This window comes from Castor canadensis, chromosome 13, assembly GCF_047511655.1.
Source record: "Castor canadensis chromosome 13, mCasCan1.hap1v2, whole genome shotgun sequence".
NCBI lineage: Eukaryota > Metazoa > Chordata > Mammalia > Rodentia > Castoridae > Castor > Castor canadensis.
Window position 1 is genome coordinate 6,247,708 of NC_133398.1, and position 22,950 is coordinate 6,270,657.

Genomic DNA, 22,950 nt, shown 5'->3' on the forward strand with positions numbered 1-22,950 from the left:
CGGAAAGACTCAGACCTGCAAACCCTGGTGACCACAGGGCCTTTGCCTATGCAGGTCCCCCTCCAGCACACCCTTCCCCTTTCTTACCCAGCCCTCTGCCCCTGGCTGGACACTGGTTCTTACACAAAAACACAACAGTTGCTGCTCAGTTAACTATGTGTGTCCCCATACCCACATGAGGACAGGGTCTGCGTGGGCCTCACTGCCTCTCCCTGCCCCGCTCTCAGCACCACATGCTCAGGAGTTCTGGGCTCCAGCCTCACTCACTGAGCACAAGGAGATGGAAGTCCCGCTGGGCGCTCCCGGCCTGGTTCTCTGCCCGACAGGAGTAGAGGCCAGCATCACCCTCCTGGATCCTGGGGAAGTAGAGGGACCAAGCCCCATCCAGGAGGCGGTGGCTGTCTGCTTTGGGGATCTGGGCAGAACAAGCCAGAGGGATCAGGTGCGCATCAGCAATGAGGAAACTGAGGCCTGAGGCTGGGACTCAGGGTCTCTGACTCCCAGAATAGCACCCTGCAACCTCCACCAGGCAGATCCCCAGGATTCTTCATGGCACTACGGTCCTCCACTGCCCTGAATTCCACCATCACCAGACACCTGTCACGTCTCCGTCACACCTTGGCACACACAGAACACCCATCCAGATGGCCAATTCCCAATCCAAATCCCACCTGCTGCCCATCCTTCCCAGGGGACACCCACTTGCACCCCATCTTTCCCAGGGACACTTACCAGCTGCCCGTCCTTGAACCACATGACCTCGGGGACTGGAAAGCCACTTGCATCACACTCCAGCATCAGAGACTGCCCAGCCATGCCTGACACGTTGGCCTTGCGGCTGTCCTCCCGGATGCTGGGGGGCACTTGGGGAGCAAGAAGAAAAGCAAGGTCCTCTACCTCCTGTCGCCTCTTAGGGCCACTGCCGCTGGCGACCCTGCTGTGGCCATTCTTTATGGCTTGGTCAAGCAACCCCTTCCCAGATCCCTTTCTCCCTTCCCAGAGCCTCAGGATCTGTCATTCAGCTTGTCACTGGGGTCCCAGGAGACCCACCTGTCCTCATTTATCCTCGTCACTGATCTGGCCACTGCAAACCTCAAATGGCTCCAACAGCCTCACCCAGGGGCCAGGACAGCCTAGCCAGTTCCATGCTATGAGCTGGGATGCGTCAGGTTCTGCCCCCAACCTGGTGTCACAGTCACCCGAAGTCCCCTGAGCCCAAATCTCTAAAGCTTGGGCCTGGCGTGTCTTGGTAGCAAACTTCTGGGTAAGTCACCACATGGCAAGCCAGGAGGCTGGTCATGGGAAACAGGAGACCACAGGTGCTGTTAAGACTGACCAGGCTCATATTCACCCTGTGGGCAGGGACAGCCCCAGCCTGTGCCACCGTGTCCTGGCTTTCTGCACAGTACCCTGGAGGCGGGGACGAGGAGCTCTCCCTGCTGGTGACAGAGACATGCGCCTCAGGCTGGTTTTAAGTTCTAACCTGGAGGTGGGCTCTGGGGTTCTGCACAGCCCATTTTGTCATGGACACGCCTGGTACAGCATTTAAAAAGCCACTCACAGGGTTCCACAGGCTTCCTCTACCCTGTCTCTACAGGCGTCTCTGGGGAACCGGGGTGCCCACACAGCACCTCAAGCCCTTGCCCTCCCTGGCACCTGGAGGCAGGGATCCACAGCCTCCTGGGAGGGAGCTCTTGGATCCCGGGGACCTGTTGCTACCATCAGACCCTAGCATCACTCTGGGTCACTCTGGCAGGTGGCCACCAGGAGGGTTGACACAAGCTTGTTCCTGAGACCCCTGCTTTCCTCACCTGGCCCCCAGTTCTGGGGTCCCACTTACCATAGACCACCAGCGTGGTCCTCCTGGATGCTAAGCCCACCTCGTTGGTGGCCTGGCACTCATAGTCTCCACTGTCCATGGGCGAGACTGAGGACAGGAACAGAGACCCGTCGTCCAGCACTGCCACACCGGGGCGGCCACTCAGGGGCTCCAAGGATGGGCCTTTCCGCCACATGACCTGTGGCTTGGGTGTCCCTGGTGGGGTGTACCAAGCCATCAGCACATAACGCTCCAACACCTTCCCCTCCAGGCCCACACTGTCCTCCATGTGCCCCTCTGCAAATGTCGCTCCCTCTCAACCCAGGAGTGGTTCCCTATGAGCTGTGGCATATGCCCCTGTACCAACCCAAGGCTGAATGTCCCCATGGTCTCCCAGGGGCCACAAGCCTGTTCTCCGGTGTCTTCTCTGGGAAGCCTCATGTAGAAGATTTTTGCCCTTCACCTCTACCTTTCTAACATCCCACAGAATGCACAAGTGCATAGTACCTAGTTTTGAACTCAGCCTCAAGCTTGCTAGGCAGTGCTCTTACTACTTGAGCCACTCTGCCAGCCCTTTTTGTGATGTGTTTTTTTTTCGAGATAGGGTCTCCTGAACTATTTCCCCAGGCTGGCTTCGAACTGAGATCCTCCTGATTGCTGCCTCCTGAGTAGCTAGGATTTAGGGCCAGGCTAGTATTTAGGTTTTGATCATCTGTTTTCCCCTTCCCCCACGAGGGCTGGGGCTTTGTTCTGCTCCCAGCAGCACTCAAGCCACTAGCCTGTCATGCTCAGTGCACCCACTGTGTCATTGAAGCAGGGCAAGGATGGTAGCAGGAGACTCCAGCTCTGCCCAGCCTGTCCCTCCCTTCACAGGACAACCAAGCTTGGGGTGGCCACTCTGCTGGCCACACATCCCGGCCCCACCATGAGCACCACGGCCCCCAGGTTGTCCTCTCAGATGCTCTGCCTCTACTGCCAGATCCTGGGGCAGGCCACCTAATCGCTGAGCTGTTTCTCCTGTAGAAACAGGATGTCCCATGGCCAAGAGCATGCTGTCCCCCTGTGGGACACACACACACACACACGTACATGCCATGCACACACGTGTGCAATTGTCATCCAAGTCCCTCAGCTTCTCCCGGAGACGCCCCACCCCCGTCCTTCCCTGCAGTCCACTGGTCTTCAGCTCTGGACCTACTTTTAATGCGTAAATGAGCTCCAGCTGCAGACGGCCCTAAAGAAGACTCCAGCCTCGCTTTAAGTCACCCCCCTTCCCTTCCCACTTCTCAGGGTCCAAGAAGAGGGCCTCAGCCTTCTGACCTTCCTGTGTCACCCAGAGAAGAAGATGGTGTCCCCTGAGGACCCAGGGGCTCCCTTTTAACAGATGCTGGGGGACAGTGCTGTCCCCTTTGCCCTCAGATTCAGAGCCCAGGGCACAGGACGGGTGAGCTGGAGCCCAATGCTGTCCACCTGTGGTACCCGCAGGAAAAGGCCAAGTGCAAGGCTGAGGGAGTATCATGGCAGGGGGGGGCCGAGGGATGCTGATGAGGTCACAGGGGAGGCTCTTGATGATCCAGGGGCAAGGAGAGGGGAGGTGGGGCTGGGTGGGCCCCACCTCCCGCCTGCCTCCCTGAAGCTCCTGTGGTTGCCCGCTGTGTTCAGCGCCTCACACTAGGTGGCGCTGTGGCGGCGGACTGGGCTGTCCCGCCAGGCTCTGCCTAGAGCAGCTCTGCAGAGCTCCCACCTAGAGACTGTCCTGGCCCAGTTAGGTTGTGGCCACTCCTGCCCGCTGCTCCTCTGGTCCTGTTCCAGGGACTCCCTGGTGCTCTGCGGCTTGAGAAGGAGCTGCTGAGATCAGAGGCCACTCTCCTGGCTCCTGATGGCTTCTACCACCTGCCTCTTGCTCCTTAGACTCCCAGAATGCCCCTTAGAACACCAGCTATGTGGAGACGGCTCACCCTCAGGGAGCTGGATGCTCACCAGCCACAGACCAGCCCAAAGCCAAAGGAGGCCACTCAGGTGGGAGGGCAGGTCCACCGGGGGGGGGGTCAGAGAGGTCCCCACAGGGTGGAGTCCTCTCACTTATCACATTTCCCTGCAGAGTACCCAGCACAATGCTAGAACCCTCTGAGCTCTCACAGCAGCCCCACTGAGAGGGACTGGTGTACCCCGACCTTGCTGATGGGGAAACTGAGGCTCGGAAAAGAAGGTGAACTGCCTCAAGTTACACAGCCAACAAGGGCTGAAACTCGGCTCAGTACTGGGCAGTTGGACCACAGAGGCAGCTATCCGGACCCCTTCACTACACCACCACCCCAAAGAGAAACCCCACAACAGCTGGTTTGTCCAGGACCACATAAACCCATCCTCTATGGGTAAGTTTGGGGTATGAGGAAAGGAGGGATCACTAAGATCCAGTTCACAAGGACCTGTGGACTGCCCTCAACCCCACCTATCATACCTCTAGGCGCTGGGCAGTTCAGAGCTTAATGGGCAGGCAGGACTGGGGTCGGACTAGACTCCGCTCAGAGTCACATCGTGGCTGTGTGACCTCTGACAAGTTACTTACCCTCTCTGAGCCAGGATAACCCCAGTGCAAAGGGGCTGATGCTAATGCCCAATTTGTAGGGGTATCAATGGGATGAAATGCCTGGCATGGTGCTGGCAAGCAGTGAAGACGCAATGACCATAATCCATGGACATTCCAACAGTGCGACCCAGAGTGCTAGAACCTAGCCTGGCCCACCCTTGACCTCCCCACCGCCATTCTGGGCCCAGGATCACCTCGGGCAGGGCACGGCAGGCTGGCGTTCTCCCCGGCCACTCGCTCCAGCAGGCCACTTGTCTCATCGTCCCCCCAGTGCGGAGGTTCTGGTGGAAAGTGACATGGACACACTCACACCCTCAACTCAAGGCTTGGTGCCCCCTCCAGGGACCCAGGGCCAGAGAGGAGGGTACTTCCTTCCCAAGTCCAGCCTCTGCCTCCCATGTGGCCAGGGCAGGGGTGCAGGCTCAGCCTCCACAGGCCTCAGCCCTCAATGACAAGGGGAGGAGCAGGGTCCTCCCTCCTGTGTGGCTTTCTAAGTTGCTTTAAACTGTGAATAGAGAAAACACTAGCACCACTGATTCAGAACTTTCTATGGGCTAGGTGGTTCATACACATTCTCCTGGTGACACCCACCCACGCTACTGGACCCACTTTGCAGGTGAGAAAAACAGCCTACATTGTTTGGCTGGTAAGCGGGAGAGCTGATTCAGGCACCTGCTGCCTGACCCCTGTCCCCTGGGGACTCTGTACACCAGGCTCTTAAGGCCACATGCCACAGTTTCAGGGTCAGGAGCCCAGGGAGCCACTGGTTGGTACCCAGGGGCTGACAAAGGCCCCACAGCTGCAGGGCTGGGAGGTCCCAGATGAGACAGGTCCTGAACCAGAACAGAGGTGAGCACCTCTGCAGTCCAGGCTGCAGTGGGGGGACTGGGCTGGGGACACTCACCCAGCACCCTGAGCTCCAGCTCCCAGGCGTCCACCCCAGCGCTGTTGGAGGCCTCACAGCGGTATGTCCCAGCGTCGGAGGGCTCAATGGCTTTGAAGTACACAGAGCCCTCTGGCCGCCCACCCTGCAGGGCCATCCCATTCTTGGACCAGCTCAGCTGGGGCTCTGGGTCACCTGTGGCTGCACAGTTCAGATCGAGAGCTTCTCCTGCCAGCACCTTCAGGACCCGAGGGCCCGGCTGTACCTGAGGGGGGACTGGAGGGCCCCAGGGAGGGGCGTCAAGGCCGGGGACCCAGTGAAGGGTTGCCGTGCCCAAAGCCATGTCCCAACTCTGATATCATCATCCTGAGGGTAGGGAGACCTAAGGCTGGTGACTGCTTGCTATGTCAGGAAAAGATATCAGGCCACCCCAGATTGACTCCAAGGTCCCCCAAATGTATAGAACCTGGCTGTCACCTGAACACACACACTCTTGGTTAGTTTGGTTCCCACCCCCACCAGTACACTGTATACCATTTGGGAAGCACTGTCCAGTTCACACCCAGCTCAGAGCGCATATGGGAACACTGAGGATTGGGGTGGAGGGACTGACTCAGAATGGCCCAGCCAGGGCGGGAGCAGCACACAGAGGCAGCTACAATCTCAGCTCTGCTTCTCATGGCCGCAGGACCCCGTGCTGACTGAACCTCGGCTTCTTCTTGTCACCACCCCACCCCCCAAAAAATGGGAGGGGCCCCCAATGCAGCTCCTCCACCTCTCCCTCCTGGCCTGGGGGAGCCCACTGGTATTTTCTAGCACTTTCCCACCTTCCATCCCACTGGGGCCTTTCTCCAGGGTGGGTAATGCCACGCCCAGTTTGAACATGGGGAAACTGAGGCTCAGGCAGTTATAAGACCTGTCCAGAGTCATTTCCTCCCTCAATTGAGGAGCTGGAGCTGGCCCAGCCCTGGCTGTGCATGACCAGGAGACCAGGTGCTTCTGGAGGCCCAGGCCAAACAGGCCCAGGAGAATCTCAGAGCCCACGCCACCTGTTTCCATGATGCATAAGATCCTAGGGCAAGCTCCTGGGCTTTGGGGAAACTGAGGATGCACACCTGGTCCCTGACACTGGAAAGAGTCCAGAAATAAGAGCATGCATGGGGACCTGGCCCGGGAACTTGCTACCCCAGAGGGCTCTGTGTCCTGGAGCACAGAAGTGCACAAGCCCTATCCCCATCTCCCTCCCACTAGCTGAAAACAATAGGGCCACCTTTATGCCACTTAATGCCATCCATCCTTTCTGCCCCTCAATTATAGAAGAGGGAAGGAGGTTCAGAGAGGCTGAGCGACTGGCCTGTGGTCACACAGCCAGTCAGTAGCAGTGTCAGGACTCATCCAGCTCTGTGCCCGAGTCTACTCATTGTCCCCACTCCTGAGTTTCTCATGTCCTTACAAACCCACAGCAAACCTCTGGCCCCTGCCTGTCTGGGCCTCAGCCTGTCCATCTGTAAAATGGGCTGTTAGCTTAGACAGAGGCTGACAAGCATTTTGTAGAAGGATCAGGTGATAAACTCCCTAGGCTGTGCAGGCCTGGTTGTCTGCCTAACCACTCAGCTTGGTGGGAACAACTCAGACAAATGTGTGTGGCCATGTTCCCACCACACCTGTACTCATAGGCACCTGCCACTTTCAAGAGCCATAAGACATGATTTATTATTTTCCCCAATAGTTTAAAAATGCAGAAACCACCTGTCATCCCAGCCTCTGAGAAAGCAGTAGGGGTGGCCGCAGTCTGTCCTGACTTAGGGATCCCGGGCTCTGGTGCGTGACCAGCCCCTGCTGGCTTCCTTTGAACTGGGGTCTAGACACCTAGGTGGCCAGGATTCCTGGGGTCCCTGAGGACCAGGATCACAGGGGGTGTTTAGGAACCTGAGCCAGTGAGGGAAGGGCCTGTGGTGCTTGTCATCCAGGAGGTACTCACTAAACGGTGTCTGCTCCCATTAAAGGTTTAGAAGTGCCTTGTTGAAGGGGAGCCAGATTGGAAAGGGCTTCCAGGGGGCCCTAGAGGCTCCCAGCAGGATGGGGGCTCCCAGTGGTCATTCCATGAGCCCCAGTGCAGCTGGAGCTGGGATCCTTGGACCAGGCCCACACAGAGCTCCAAGCCCCAGCTATTCCCACCCTTAGTCCCCACTGGACCCTGCCCTGTTCTTGGGCTTCTAAAAGCCTCTCCAGGCCCCAACCAAGGACAGCAAGAGGGACAGGTGAAGGGAGAGGGAGGCATAAGCACGGCAGGATGTAGGAAGTGCTGGAGGGCCCAGGAGAGGTGACAAACCTGAGAGGACCTGGGATGGCCAAGGGGAGGGGCACTGGGATGCCTGGGAAAGGGAGGGGACAGAGCAGGGCATGGGGATCAGGGAGCAAGATGGAGGGAGAGACGAGACCACCCTACCTTGCACTCCAAGTACATAGAGACGGGAGGTGGCCCCAGCAGGGTTACTGGCTGTGCACACATAGTGGCCACTGTCATCTGCCTGAGCCTGGGCCAGGTACAGGGAGCCGGATGGGAGGAGGCCATGCCTGCAGGAGTGAGGGGTGCTGGTGAGACCCCAGCCAATCTCAGCCATGGAAAGACTTCAAGGCCCACCTGGAAGGTTCTTTCTGCTGTCCCAGCAACCCTTCTGGAACCAGGGCAACACCCAGTGCCCAGCCTCCACTCTATCCCTTGCCCTTCCTGGCGTGTGACCTCAGGCAAGCAACTTCACCTCTGGGGTCCTCTAGTTTCTCATGTGTAAAACAGACCCACATGGAAGGCCTGTGTCAGGGCCACCACAGGCTCCAGCTGTGGCCTGGCACCTGCTCTCTGCCCCATGCCCATGGACTGCTGGTGACAGTACCCCCCTCCTTACTGCACGCCTGTCTTTAGGAGGGACGGAAGGCCCTGGCCGCCCAGACCCGGAGCCCTCTGCATCCAAGCACTAGGGCCCACCTGACCCCGAATCCAGGTCTTTTGGTGTCCTGTTGTCCAGAGGTGTATTGAGGTCCAGAGAAGGAAGCCATGCTGTCCTGCCCACCTTGCTAAAGTCACCTGACCCCAGCCCACAGAAGCCTGGAACCCCAGCCCGGCTCCTGCAGCTGGGCTGGACCTCAAGGGCCCCAGCAGACATGATGTCACTGCCCATATGTGCTGGCCCCGAGTAGCCCCTGCCCCCGTAAGACAGGGAGAACAGCTGTGGTCTCTGGCCCCAGCTAGCCCCAAGAGCAAATGGCCAGCATGGGGGTGGGGACCCCCAGGCCAGTGCTCAGACTCCAGCTCTTTAGCGGTTTCTGGCTGTGCTCCAGCTCTGTCCCCACTCTCTTTTCCTCCAGGCTTCATCTTCTGTCTCTGAAAATGGCATCACAGAGCCCCTCACAGGAGCCCTGCAGCCCCCACCTCCTTCCCAGGCAACCGCAAGGATTCCGAGAGGCATTGCAAGCCAAGTGCGGGGCTCTTAGCTGTGGAACAGGTCTACGTTGTCAGCAGCTCACTCTGCACAGCCTCAGGCTTTGCCATCCGCAAAGCAAGATGATAATCCCCAACCCGGCACCCCACCTCCAGCTGGTCCCAAGCATCCAGCTGGCACTGGGAACAGTTGTGGATGACACATTGGTGACAATCTCCACAGCCCAAGCTGGGCTACACGGTCTAGGTCCAATAGGCTTTGTCATGTGCCTCCTGTGGGAGATCCAGTAAGTCACTTAACCTTGCTGTGCCTCAGTTGTTTATTTGGGGAACAGAAGCAAACAATAATATTTGTCCTTCAATGGGCTGTCAAGGGAACTAAATGACCTAATTCATAGCACAGAGCCTAGAGGCCCTCAGCAGAGGTCAGCTGTGGTCAGGGAATGACAGCATATCCATAAACACAATTGCAACATGCGGACCTGTATAAGTTTAATCCATTTCTTTTCACTGTTGTGTAATATTCCCCTGTATGATCATTCTACAAGTTACTCACTAATGCAGACATTTAATAGTTTCCCCCTCTCTTCCTCCCTCCCTCTCTTCTTTCCACCAACAGGGCTCTTCGTGTGCTGCTTTATGTGTGTCATACACACAGGATCAGAACTGCTGGCCGGGGCTCCCACACCCCAGCTCTCCTAGGTCCCCAGGGGGCCCATCATCCCTGTCCTGCAGGCTGAGGTTCTTATTAGAACCTCCGAGCTGTGTGTGAAGCCTACAAGTTCCTTGAGGCTCTGGTGGGGGTGGGGGACGGGGGTTCTAGCAAGGCCCTGGGTGACCGATACAGACGCCAGGAGGCCACTCCTTGGGGACCATGAAGAAATGCTCCTGCCCTGAGAAGCTGAACGGCAGAGGAGATGGGAGTGGAGTTTTGACAGCAAGTGGCTCTGGTGACAACCACCATGCTGATCTTGGGCCACCCCCTTCCTGGAGTCTCCGCTGCAACTCTTGACAATGAAAGTATCCGTCTGTCTTTCTTATAACTAACCCCAAGGTCATTTTCTGGAAAGAGGACTCTGCTTACTATATGAAGAAAGGGGGTCCATTTCACAGATAGGCAAGCTGAGGCCTTCAGGAAGCCAAAGGAGCCAGTGCTTATTCTAAATGCCAAACAGCTGCATCCTGGCCTGCTTTAAATTCACCTGTGCTTTGCTGCGCTGCTCACTGGACAAACCGAACAGTGTCATGGCTGCAGGGCCACCTCCTCCACCTCACCCCCTGCATGGCTGCACTCAGAGCTGCAGGTCCATCTCTCACTTCCACTTCTTTGCACCGGCGGCCTTTCTACCTGGCACCTGCCTCCCCTGCCAGTAGGTCTACCGGCTCACCTGCTCATCTTTCAATACTTTGCACCTCCTCCAGGAAGGCTGCTGTGATGCCCCAGACTGGGAGGTCCCACAGCTGCCTGAACTTTTTAGTCACAGCCCTCACTGCACGGACCTGTGGCCACCTGGTACCTGGCTCCAAGAGGACAGCCCATCTAGTGTGTCTGTCCTTTATCTCTAGAATCTGCCCCAACCTGCAGGGAGTGGTGCTTTCATCATGACCCAGCCTGACCTCAGACAGACACCAACAAAGGCAAAGCAACTGCCTGTGGGCCTGGGCTGCTGGACAGGACCCGGAGGGACCTGTGGGAGTCAAGGCAGCCCCCACCTGCTCCTTGTGTCCCCACAGCCCTCCTGCAGATTCCCAGAAGCTTGGTGGAAGGTTTGGAGGCTGCAGCCGGGGGCGGGGGAAATGGGAGGAAAGGAGGAGGACACCACAACTCTCCAGGCTGCTGGGGCGTCACCAGCGGGAGCTGCTTCACCCCAGGCGTGTGCAGCCAGATGAGCACGCGGGAGGTCGGAGGGGAATTTCCTGTTTATGACATCCATCTGGCTGAGCCTTCGCTATGGCAACCAGGCATGTGCAGATGTCAGAGCTGGGGCAGATCCGAAAGCGGTCCACCTACCCTGCCCTGTCCCACTGGGCGGAGGGCCTCTAAGGGGCTCTGTTCCTGCCCAGAGAGACCAAAGAACACCCGACAAGGACTTCTTGGATAGAGCCACCCCCAGGCAGGCTGCACCTGCCTGCCTCATCCCCGGCACCTCTGTGCAGCCAGCTCCGCAGCCACCCCTTGTCCTTGGTGGCCCAGACAATGTCCTGCTGCTGATCACACATTCAAGCACTTATCACTCCTGTGATGACCTGGCACGGCCCTGTGGTTCTGTGATGGGACAAGTCAGGTGTGCTCAGGTGTGTGCCGGGCCCTTGGCACATAGTAGATTAGGTGCTCAATAAATATTTGATGACAAATTATAGCTGCCTGGTCCATGCACATACACTGCCTTCCCCATGCTCCCTTCCCTGTGGTCTCCATATGGTCCTCTGCCCTCCTGACCCCTTCAAGGCAACAAGGCACCAGCTCTTCCATGAAGCTTTCCTTGATACTTCCTGAGCTTAGCCCAGCCAATTGTTCATTCATTTTCATTCACTCATGCAACAAAGAAAGAGCCAGTGGGTTCTGGGTAGGCCAGGGCCACCCTGGGAGAAGAAGTTCACAGGTTGCTGGGTGATGGGGAGTTTGTCTGCCCCAGTCCTTCCTGAGGTCTCCCTGGACCACTCATCTTGCTGCCCCTGTGTAAAAGGGTCCCTTGGCAGCACTTCTGACCTCATTCTTCCAGTACAAAGCCACCCAACCCCCCAGGGGGCATGGCCTCTGCACACAGCACACAGGCTGCACTCCACAGATGACCACCTGCTCCAGTGTGAGCTGGGCGGGTCTGGGCTCCAACAGGGCTCCCTTCACCCCAGTGACCACCCGGACCCTCGGACCCTCACCTCCTCACTGTGGCCTCCCAACCCCACAGACCCTCATAAGGAAGCCACAGATGGAAAGCCAAGCTGGAGAAAATGAGGAAGAAGTGCCTGATACCAGCCCGTGGCCTGAGCACCACAGGGGAGAGATTAAGCACCTGCTGAACACACTCCCACTCCCCACAGAGCTGCAAGGCAGGGGGTCCCAGGACCCTCACCCCTTCTGTAGAGGAGGAGGCAGTGGTCAGGGAGATAGGACTGTCTTTTCCACTGCCACTCAGCTGACCAGCGTGCAATGGGACGGGGCCTTCAGTCTCTGCCACCTTGAGCCTAACCGCCGCGGTGAGCAAAATATTTGGCTCTGACATTCAGTTAACTTAAATGCTTTGCAGAAAAAGCTGCCACAGTAGGTTCATAAAGCCACCAGAGCCACCAGGCCACATGTGCTTTGGGGCTCCTCCACCAAGATAAAGGCCCCACACGGGACCCTGGGCAGTCCATGCTTTGTCACTGGCTGGAGGCAAGCAGACTTTTCTCAGGTCCCCAGGACCCAAGCTGCCTCTGGTCTCTGGTTAACCAGTCAAGAAGGGGCTCTGTGGGCTGGCTGTCCTATAGCATCCTTGGGAGTGGGCAGAGAAGTGCAGTGGGCATATGGGAACCTCAGGAGACCTGAAGCAACCAGAAGACAGAGTAGCTCTGTCCCTTCCCAATCCCCTCCCCTTTTAGGATTGGGGATTTGGCCCTTTGTGGGAACCTGGCTGGCTGCCTTGGAGCGGCAGAGGGAGCCAGGAGCACTCACAGCTGCCCCAGCCCTACATCAGAATCCCAAACAAACACTGTTGCCTAGAAACGCCTCACCCTAGCATCCCAGGCCTGGCCACCGAGCTGCAGGATGCTTTCTGGCCACCATCGCCTGCCCAACCCTTCCTTCCAATGTCTCCAGTGGGCACATTGGGGCTCAGGGAGAAGACAGGTCTTGCTAAAACTCCGAGCAAGTTGGGGTGATGCTGGGAGGGGTCCCTGGGTCTTTCAGTCTCTGATTTCATTCTGGCAGAGTTCTGGGGACATGATGTTTCTCGACTGACATTGTTGAATTCACGATATGTGATGAAGGACACTGTTTCAAAAACAACAGTCCCACAGTCTGAGGATAGGAAGCGCCATTCCCACCCTCTCCCTGAGCTGGCCGTTTTCGGGATGATCCCCCGAAGGAAATGCCCCAGGAGATAAAGAGGAACATGTGTGCAAAGACGTGATATTCCAAAAGCCCCACTTATGACTTGAAACCTGGCCACAAAGCATGTGCCTCAAACACAGGAGCCATTTAGCAATGAGGCGAGCTGCACCCTAGACCCTTTGAGGTGGAGGGAGTACAAGTGCACACCCGGGGGGCACAGACACCCGAGTTCAGCTTTCCCCATCCAGGGGCTCCAGAGACAGCATGGGCCTGCCGACCTGGCTCAGAAGCCTGATGTGTGTGTGTGTCTGTATCTGTGTGCACGTCTGTGTGGGCTCACATCTGTGTGCATCTGGGTGTATTCATGTCTGCTCCCTGTGCAAATGTCTGTGTGTCTCTGTGTGTGTTTGCTCTGTCCATGTGCACATCATGGCCAATCCTGAAATTCAGAAGATCTGGGTTCTAGTCCCCCACACTGGCATTTCCCTCTCCTACTCTGTGGTCTCTGGATGAAGACATTGGCCCTACCCACCTTGAGGGTTGACCAACAGAGGATGAAGAGGCTGCAGAGGCTTAGCTAGCTCATCATGTCTCCATCACAGAATCACCAGGGAGCCCCAAGGAGCCAGGGCTGGGGTGCTACCACAATCCTAACCTGGATCCTAACTGCACAAGAGCTGAGACCCTGGACTGAGGTTAACCCAGCAGAGAGAAGATGGCTAGACACAAAAGAGAGCCGCCCCAGGGCTGTGTCCTCGAGGTAGCTCGTCATGGCAGAAGGAGAACAAGGCTCCCAAGGTGGGAGAAGAGGTGCCTAGGGGAACAAGGAGTTGGTGCCTCTCAGAGAGAAGAGCCACTGAGGCAGATGGACACCTACAGCTCATGGAAATGAGCACTTGGGCTTCCAGAATGGACCCTGGAGGCCAAGTCTGGGGGCTCCTTGGAGAAAGAAGAGGATGAAGGAAAAGGGGAGTAGGAAGAAAGAGAGGGACAGACAGGAAGTCTGTGCTTGCTGGTTTTTAAATCTCTGTTTTGTGGCTGAATGGCTGTGGATTTGAGGGGAGCTGCGTCGTGTGCCTGTGAGAGGCTGTGCTTTGTCCTGTGTGTGCAGCTGTGAGCTGTAGGGAGACCCAAAGAACAACAAGAATCCTCAGCCTGCCAAGGAAGTTTAGAATACAGTCAAAGTGAGGCTGTTTACAATCACCCAAAGGTGAAAACGACTCACACCCATTAACTGACAAGTGGATAAACGAAAAAAGGTCTATCCATACCATGGAATATTACTTGGTCGTAAACAGGAGTGAAGTAGTTCTCCTTGGTTGGATGAACCATGATAGCATTATGCTCGGTGAAAGAAGCCAGGCACAAAAAAAAGACCATGTATGATGTCAGTTACGAGAAATGTCCGGAGTAGATCAATCCAAAGAGTCAGAGAGGGTCTGTGTGTGGTGGTTTGTGCCTGTAATCACAGCTACAAACGAATCATTGGTAGGAGGATTGCAGTCCTAGGCCTGCTTTGGGCAAAAATATGAGACCCTATTTGAAAAGTAACTAAGGGCTTTGGGTCAAGTAGAGCATCTGCCTAAAAAGCAGTTCAAACCCCTATCCCACACACAAAAAAAAAAAGATCAGTGGCTGCCAGGGGCTGGGCTGGGGCTAGGGCGGAATGGGGAGGAGGTGGGGAGGGTGATGACAATGTTCTAAAATTGCTTATAGAGACGGTTGCCCAACTGTAAGTATTCTAAAAGCATTGACTAAGTGAATTGTACTGCGTGCGCTATGTGGTACGGTGCGAATTAAGCAAGGTAACGTTAAAGAAAGCTGCCGGTGCTGGTGTCAGAGGGAGTGATTATTTCAGCACTTGAGACACACGAAGTCTGCACGTCCATCATTGTTCCGGAGCAGCACGTAAGTAACGTCCACTTTCCAGAAGGAGAAGCGGCCAAGAGCAGTCCGGAGAGCAGGCCGGGACCAGGCTGGTTCTCACACTTGGGTCAGATGATCTCCAGAGCCTGAGTGCTCCCCCTACACGCCCGCAGATAAACCCAGCCCGGGAACTCCATAAATCTCAGAGATAGCCCACGAGAAGCGAGAAGCGGAGGGGCCAGGGAGAGGGAACAGAGAGCCAAACGACGATTGCGACAGAGGCTCTTTGCAAATTTACGGCTCCCAGCTGACCTATCAACGCATCGGGGTAGAGGAGTGAACAACCAGACATGTGGTTCCGATTCAGTAACAAGTCATAAATAAACAAGCACCCGCGGCCACCGGCCACCGCCTGGCCACAAGCAAGGACAAGCCTTTCTAGGGAGAGACGCAAGTCCCCCTGCCTGCCACACTCCCCTACCCCACGGAGCATGGCGTGCTGCACACACACCGGGGACCACTCCCTTGCCCCGGATGCATGTGGGGGACACAGGGCTGAAGGTTTGGAAGTGCTCACCAAACAGATGTTCTGAGAGGCAGAGACGAGCGTGGGTGGGTGGGGGTGTGCAGCAGGCTGTCGGAGACCTTCTTGGTCTGGAACGTCTCAAAGATCTCGCCAGGGCTGATGTCACCAGCCTGAGCCGCAGCCCCCGCCAGCCCCCCCATGAGGTCAAGGGCTCTGAGAGTCTGGAGATCCTCTTACTGGCTGGAACCAGCATCTCCCCACCCCCATCAGGGGTACAGTTTGGTTCTGACAGATGCCCAAGCCAGCCTCCTCCCTGACTGATAGGGAATAACTGAATCAAGATGGCAGGGTGGTCCGCAGGGCAGGGATGGAGGTGGCGTGTGTCATGGTCAGGACCAGCCCCAATCCTAGCTTTGCTGTCATTTAGCAGAGAGACCTCTGAGCCGCTCACCCCACCTTGGTGATCCTCAGTGTCCCAGCACAGAGTAAGGAACAAGGGGTGCTGTGTGAATGAGGGATGATGTGACCTTCAGTGTCAGGGTATGGCTCGTGCTGGGCTCCACGCATTGCCCAGAGAGCCCCCAGAATTTCCAGGGGCCCATGGACAGAAGCCATACGTGCAAAAGCAAAGGAGCACCCCCTGGAGCCCACAGGGTCCCATACACCTGCAGGGGTGCTGGGCACCTTGAAGCCAGTTTCCCTCCAACCCAAGCTCTGCCCCTTCCTGACCCAAGGCCATGGGATTGGGATACCTGTTGGTGATGGGCAGCAGAGGGCGGGAGTCCTTGGTCCACGTGACCAGAGGGGGTGGGGAGCCCTGGGCCTCACAGGCCAGGGTCACCTCTTCGCCAGCCTTTGCGGTGACTCTCAGAGTTGCATCTGCATCATGTGACCCGTTCACCTTGATCTTGGGCTTGGCTGTTGGGGAGAGCAAGCAGGGCTGTGAGCTGGATCAGGAAGGCAGAGGGCGGCTTCCAGGGAGCAGAGGAAGAGCCTGCGACTGTGGCCTTCTGGTCCAGAGAATGGTGAATTGGGACTCAACTCTGCTGGCTGTGGCTCGGCCCTTCCCGCCACCTCTCCACCACCTGGACAGCCAGACCTTGTCCCTGCTGTCTAGGCTTCTTCTGCTTCTCTTAGTCCTTCTGTCCCTTCCCCAGGGACATAGGTTGGCTCTGCCCTCTTCCTCTTCTATCTACCTCCTCCCATTGCACCAAATGGTGCACAAACTCTCCTGGCTTCTCAAATCTCTCTTGGAGACTGGTGACAATAAATCTGTGCACGTCACCTCTCTCTCATATCGAGCTGAGGACCCCTTGATGGCAGAGGTGACCTCACGCCTCTCCTTCCTCCTTGTTAGCACACACAGTAAAGGTACTCCGTGAGTGTGTGAACAATGACGTGAAGCAAGCCAGACAGCAGAGGACATCAGAACCTGCTTCACCCTTCTGTGCTCCCAGACACCATTAGGTCACCGAGGAGACCCCCATCAATTTTATTTTGCAATATAAAATCTGGCTGTAACGGTATATGTTAGGAAGAGTCCAGCTATGCATCTGCTCATTGTCTCAGATATGCCCCGGAGTGGCCTGCCTTGTGGGGAAGAATGGGAAATAGGTCTTGCCCCTGTGCTCACAGCATTTAGGGTTTACAGGGAATGCCAGGACTAAACTGCCTAATATGCAATTAATTATTTAGTCTTGGTTTATTATTGTACACAGCCAGGTGACTTGACCCAGCCTGGGGACTGGACAGACAGGACTGGACAACTGGTCCAAAAGGCAGGGGACAAGCATTTAAACAGAAGGAGTGCACATGCAAAGGCCCTGAGGCAGGATGGGCCATCCAAGAAATGGGAAGGAGGCCAGAGGGTCTGGGATAGAAGGAGATGGGGACAGAGATAATGTGGGGCTGCCAAGATGAGTGGGTCCGGGACAGGGCTTGTGTCTCTTCAGGACCTGTTACTGTGGTGGCCCCCATCGTCACAGGCTGAGCTCCAACCATCACTCACTGTTCACAGAAAGCCGCATCTCCTGGCTGGAGAAGCCCACAGTGTTGGTGGCTGTGCACACATAGGCCCCTGCATCCTCGGGGGAAGGTTGGGCAATGACCAGGGTGCCGTCCTTGCTCACATTGTAGCGGCCCCTGGAGGTCAGGGAATTGGTTTCCTAGACAGAGCCAAGGTGACATCAGCAGAGGTCACACGCCCCTCCCCTAATGCACCAGGCTGGCCCCTCTGGTTCCCACGTGGTTCCAGGCTCCACCTACCTTGGTCCAGGTGATGGAGGGGGTAGGAATTCCTGAGGCAAGGCAGGGGAGTGAAGCCAGAACCCCTTCATTGGTGACGTGGTGGGTGGCCGTTGGATGGATTCTAGGTGGCACTTTTACAAACAAACGGATTTCATAAACCAGTGTTTGTAGCGGTGTTAGTCACAATAGCCAAGAGGTAGGAACACCCAGATGTCCAACGATGAACGGATAAGCAAATGAGGTGTGTCCACACAATGGAGTACTATTCAGCCTTAAAAATGGGTAAATGGATTCCATCTCTACGACATTGTGGAATAGGTAAAACTATGCAGAGTGAAAAGCGTCAGAGGTGAGGTGGGCATGGTGGAGTCAGGGACAAGAGGCATGTACTCAGGAGACTGAGGTAGGAGGATCATGAGGTTGAGGCCAGCCTGGGCTCAAAAAAAACTCAACATAAATAAACATCGGTGGTTGCCAGGAGTCCGGGGAGGAGGATGACGAGGCAAAGCACAGAGAATTCTTAGGACAGTGACACTACTCTGGTTGATATTCCAAGGGTGGGAACGTGTCATTACACAGGGCAACAGCAGGAGTGACCTTCACATCCACCATGGGCTTCGGGTGATGTGACGTGTCCATGTAAGTGCACCTGCTGTAACAAGGGACCACTCTAGGGGAGGCGTGTGGGTGACGAGGCAGGGGATTCGACCAATCTCAGATGGAAAATATTCAGGAAAAAACCTGAAGTGAAAATGCACAGGCTCTTTTTTCTCGTCATTGTTCCCTAAACCACACAGTGAACCACTGTTTCCACGGCATTAACACTGTGCCAGGTGGTGTTATTGATCTCGAGGTGATGGTGTGCGTGGGAGGAAGTGCGGGTTCCACGCAAATACTGGGTCCTTTTATATAAAGGACCCGAGTGCACACAGATTTGGTATCCGAGGGACGGCCTGGCACCCATCTCCGTGGACACTGCAGGACAACGGTGACAAGATGCCAAAAAATATCAAGTCTGACTCTTCTTAGCTACTGATATTATGGGATTTTTTTAAAATGCACCATCCTTAATTTCCTCAATTTTCCTAAACAAAAGTGTTCAAAATCAAGTTCCCCCGCCCACCTTCCCCACCCCATTGCCACGGCTTTGTGTCCTCGGACTCACCCTGGACCACCAGCTCCACGTCTCGGTGCTGAGAGCCAGCCACATTGGTGGCCACACAGCTGTAGGTCTCTGCATCATCCCCCACTGCCTGGTCCAGGTGGAGGCTGCCATCCGACCGGACAGAATGCCGGCCGCCCTGTGGGAGCTGGGGGCGGGGGAGTGAGGAGACAACAGCCCTCTGGGGGCTCTCCCACAGAGACAGCTAAAAGTGACCCCAGGAACTGCCCAGCCCACCAGGCCTGCAGGAAGTGTCTGGAGTGAGACATGGGTCACAGGTGGTTGAAGTCCCCACCACTTCTCAAAGAGTCACCTACCCCCCATCCCCAAAGATCTGCAGGGCTAGGACCTGACCCCACTGCTTCCTTGGCCACCTGGACAGGAGACCATGGCCAGTTGCATGACCCCCCAGCTGGGCTACTGGAAGTCAGTGTGGGGGATGCAGAGGTGGGCCTGAGACCTAAGACTGCAGGGCAGGGGCAGCCTTTCGTCATCAAGGGATGGCCGACAGCTGGCAGAGAACAGAGCCACACAGATGTGAAGAGAGTGGTTTCTGGTGGCCTCCTTGAGCTGACCCATCAAGGCCAGTCCACAGTCAAGACTGGACACCCTTGGTAAAGAGGTGCAACCACTAGCCACTGCTGATGGTCTCAGACTGTCCAGCAGGCCTGACTCCACTTTGGCTGCCCTGGTCCCTGCCTGGGAGCCCAGCTGTACACTCTACTCCAGGCTTGCAGGGGCTGCCCTGGACCATCTAGATACAGGGCCCCTTTGACTGAGCTAGCTCAGCCTGAGCTTCCTGCTTGGGAATTGCTCAGGCAGGTTCCACTCAGTGTCCCCACTGAGTGACTAGAGGTTCAGCACCTCTGGTGACTTCCAGTCTGGCACTAGGGGAACCCAAGTCTTCCGCCTCCAGACGCCCCTCAAAGCCTCAGCTTTCAGGGACCTCCCACACACCCCCACTCCTTGATCACACCTAACTACACAGGGTGCCGTGAGCCATCAGCATGAGAGGCAGCCCGGGTGAAGCCTGAAGGCCCCAGGCCTCATCGCATCCATTGGAGAGCAGGAATGCACCTGCCTGGGGCTCAGTGGGCATTTGTGGAAGCAAGGGAAGGAAGAAGGGAGGGGAGAGGAAGAGAGGGAAGGGAAAGGGGAGGCAGGGTGAGGCAAGGCGAGGTGAGGCAACTGTGCCAGGCTACTTGGGGCAGAGAGATAAATAAGCCAGTTCTTGATCTTAAGACACTCACAATTTACAGTTAATCGAGGAAAAGTTTCTTTCCTTCTTTCTTTCTTTTTTTTGGTGATACTGAGGTTTGAACTCAGGGATTTGCACTTGTTAGGCAGGCACTCTACCACTTGAGCCACACCCCCAGCCCTTTTGGCTTCAGTTATTTTTTAGATAGGGTCTTGCTTTTACCCAGGGCCTGCCTCAGACCAAGATCCATAGCTGGAATCACAGGCGTGCACCAGCACCACCCTTGGCTTATTGATTAAGGTGGGGTCTCACCAATTTTGGCAGGGGCTGGTCTTCCTATCTCTGCCTCCTGAGTAGCTGGAATTACAGGTGTGAGCCACCAAGTCTGGCTAAAGGACAAATACTTTCAATGCAACTGTAAACCATGGCTCTCACACTTGGTGACAGGTTGAAAACACCTAGGGAGTTTTAAAAACTAACTATGGATTTCAAAATACTTTAAAACACTAGCAATGAAGTGATCTCTACCCCCAGAGGTTCCTATTTGGTTGGTAAGGTTGAAGCTGGACCTGCTGGACCTGGTGGTATACATCTGTAATCCCAGCTACTCGGGAGGTGGAGGTAGGAGGATCTTGAGTTTGAGGCTAGCACAAGCAAAGTTAGTCACGCGCGTGCGCGCGCGCGCACACACACACACACACACACACACACAGGAATGGGGAGGTAGGGAGTCAAGTGGTAGGGTACCTGCCTAGCAAGCACGAAGCCCTGAGTTCAAACCCCAGTACTGCTAAAAAAGAAAAAATCTAAGGTTGAGGCCTAAGTAAAGACTATTTAAAACTTCTGAAGTGATTCTAAAAGTGCATCTGAGCTTGAGAACCATGAGAGATGTACACAGAAAGACCCCCAAGCTGGGGGAAGTCGGAAAGGCCTTGGGAGGAGGTGACATATAACCTGCACTTAAGTCTGTCACTGACAGATTTTTTCTGTAAAGGGCCAGAGGTTGACTGTTTTAGGCCATATGATTTCTGTCTCAACCGTTTGGCTGCATGGCTGGAGGGTAAAGCAGTTGTAGACCCATCATAAATGAACAGGCGTGTCTGTGTGGCAACAAAACTTTATTTACAAAGCAGACCGCGGGCCTGACGCAGCCCACAAGCTGCTGTTTACAGACTCCTGCTCAGAAGTTTTTAAGCTTGGGCTGTGGAGTCAGGCAGTCCAGGGTTCAAGCCCAGTATGGTCACTTACTAGCTATGTGATCTTGACCACATAGTGACCACATGTGACCTAATCTCTCTAAGCTTCAGTTTCCCTATCTGTAAAATGGGGGGAAATAATAGCTTCCTCCCTTCCAGGCTAGGTGTGAGAGATGAAGAAGATAAGGCACCCTGATGCATGCTCACTGCTGTATTTAAAAGACAGGAAAGAGAAAGACAAGCAGAAAGGACAGGGACAGGTAGCCCTAGTGGCAGGAACAGTACAAGCTAAGGCACAGACAGACGTGGAGAAAAGAGGGTTTGTGCAGGGAGTGGTGAGTTGTCTGACCAGGCAGGAAGGTAGGGAAATAGTTAAAATGGGAGGAAGAGGAGGAGCGGGTGAGGGGCAGAGGGGCTTTTCTGGCCCTGCAGGCAGCACAGGGTCCTGGTGGGAGCACTGCTAGGGCTGTTCCACTATGGGCTGGGAGGCCAGGACCAGGGCAGCAGGTAGGGAAACACAGCCAAGCACCACGGCCTCCCGGCAGGCCCCTCATTCTGGTCTCTGCTGATGCTTTCAGTGAACATGGGTGAGGGCACCCTTGATAGCCTTGCTGGCCCCGGGGCCTGGAGTGTCTGAGGATGGACAGAAGAGCCTAAGAGAAAAGGCAGGTTGGCAGGTGCAGGGAGTGAGCAGACAGCACAGAGCTCGATTAGTACAAATGGATGAACCAGCCACTGTGTGTGCAGCCACACACTACTGGGGGCCGGACTGGGCTGGGCTGGCAGCCCACTCCATCATCGGAGCGAGGGTGACGAAAGCATCATGGGATTCCTGGTCCCCAGATTCTCCTGCTGAGCCCCAGGGGAGCAGCAACCAGGACAATCGTAGGCAGGAAGTCAGGACACAAATGCTGACAGCAAGTTGTCAGAGGTTTTGGGGATGAGGTAGGAAGGTCAGAGAGGAAGAGGACATTCCAAAACAGGGGACAGCAAAGCAGAGACTGAGGTGTGGATATGACATTCATCCCTGGGTGCCACTACCCTCAGCCCCTGGAGGAGACCCTCACTCACCGGCCGGCCAGCCTTGAGCCAGTGCCTCTTGGGGAGGGGCCTCCCAGCCAGGATGACACAGGGCAGGGACACAGGCTGCCCCTCCAGGACCCGGACAATGGAGGCACTACTGGCGATCTGTGGGGGGACTATGGGGAGAGGAGACAGGGTCAACCACAATAGATTCTCTGTGAGTGGCCATCAGGGGTACAGAGACCCACTGCCTCCCCCTCTCCAGGAAACCAGAAGACACACCAGGATCCTACAGGGCCAAAAGTCACCCCCGGACACTACCTAGGACACAGGATACAAATGCTCCTCTTAGAGGACCTATCTAGAGACACAGCTGGCCCAAAGGACGCTGTGTCCATAAGGGGCCTCCGTGGGTGCCCAAGGCCTAGCTGTGTCCCTGAGAGCACCTGCCTCCCCCCTCCCACAGCTCTCAGATCCATCAGCAAACCATGTCCAGTGACGATGAGCTGGGTCTGGGCCTGGGCCTTCCCAAAGACATTTCGAGCTTCACAGACATACAAGGCTTGGTCTTCAGGGGCCACACCTGAGGGCAGGAAAGAGGCCTGACTGCCAGGACCCCTGGGCTCCAGCTCCCCAGGTTCACAAGGAGGTCTGGGGTGTTAGAGCAGAGAGTGAGGGGACACATCTGGGCCTTGGAAGGGTGAGAAGGCCTCAGAGATGACCGATCGATACCTGTACATGTGTGGATGGGAGATGACATGTACAGAAAGCACCCGGAGTCAAACCTGGCACATGGCACATGGTAGCAGAAGTGACTATGAGAGTGATAACGGCTTACACTTACAGAACCATGACTGCCAGGCTTACACGTACAGAACCATGAGTGCCAAGCCTTTCGTGTCACCCACGAGCATCCCTGTAACGTGTGCCTGTCGTTGAGGTGGGTTTCCCATTGCCATGATTAAGAC

At 56.0% G+C, this 22,950-nt stretch overlaps 1 protein-coding gene across 3 annotated transcripts in view; it reads right to left on the bottom strand.

Annotated features, from left to right (window-relative positions):
- Positions 1 to 22,950, bottom strand: part of Hmcn2 (hemicentin 2) — a 141,161-nt gene that overhangs the window by 71,387 nt on the left and 46,824 nt on the right. For all 3 annotated transcript variants that reach the window (XM_074052994.1, XM_074052993.1, XM_074052995.1), the window contains exons 17-28: positions 22,470 to 22,565; positions 22,031 to 22,158; positions 18,569 to 18,713; positions 17,422 to 17,534; positions 17,165 to 17,321; positions 15,909 to 16,074; positions 7,742 to 7,869; positions 5,314 to 5,568; positions 4,604 to 4,690; positions 1,841 to 2,035; positions 733 to 863; positions 268 to 415 (exon numbers count right to left, since the gene is read on the bottom strand). In XM_074052994.1, the coding sequence (XP_073909095.1) occupies positions 268 to 415; positions 733 to 863; positions 1,841 to 2,035; positions 4,604 to 4,690; positions 5,314 to 5,568; positions 7,742 to 7,869; positions 15,909 to 16,074; positions 17,165 to 17,321; positions 17,422 to 17,534; positions 18,569 to 18,713; positions 22,031 to 22,158; positions 22,470 to 22,565 (1,749 nt within the window). The remainder of the gene's footprint in view (positions 1 to 267; positions 416 to 732; positions 864 to 1,840; positions 2,036 to 4,603; positions 4,691 to 5,313; positions 5,569 to 7,741; positions 7,870 to 15,908; positions 16,075 to 17,164; positions 17,322 to 17,421; positions 17,535 to 18,568; positions 18,714 to 22,030; positions 22,159 to 22,469; positions 22,566 to 22,950) is intronic.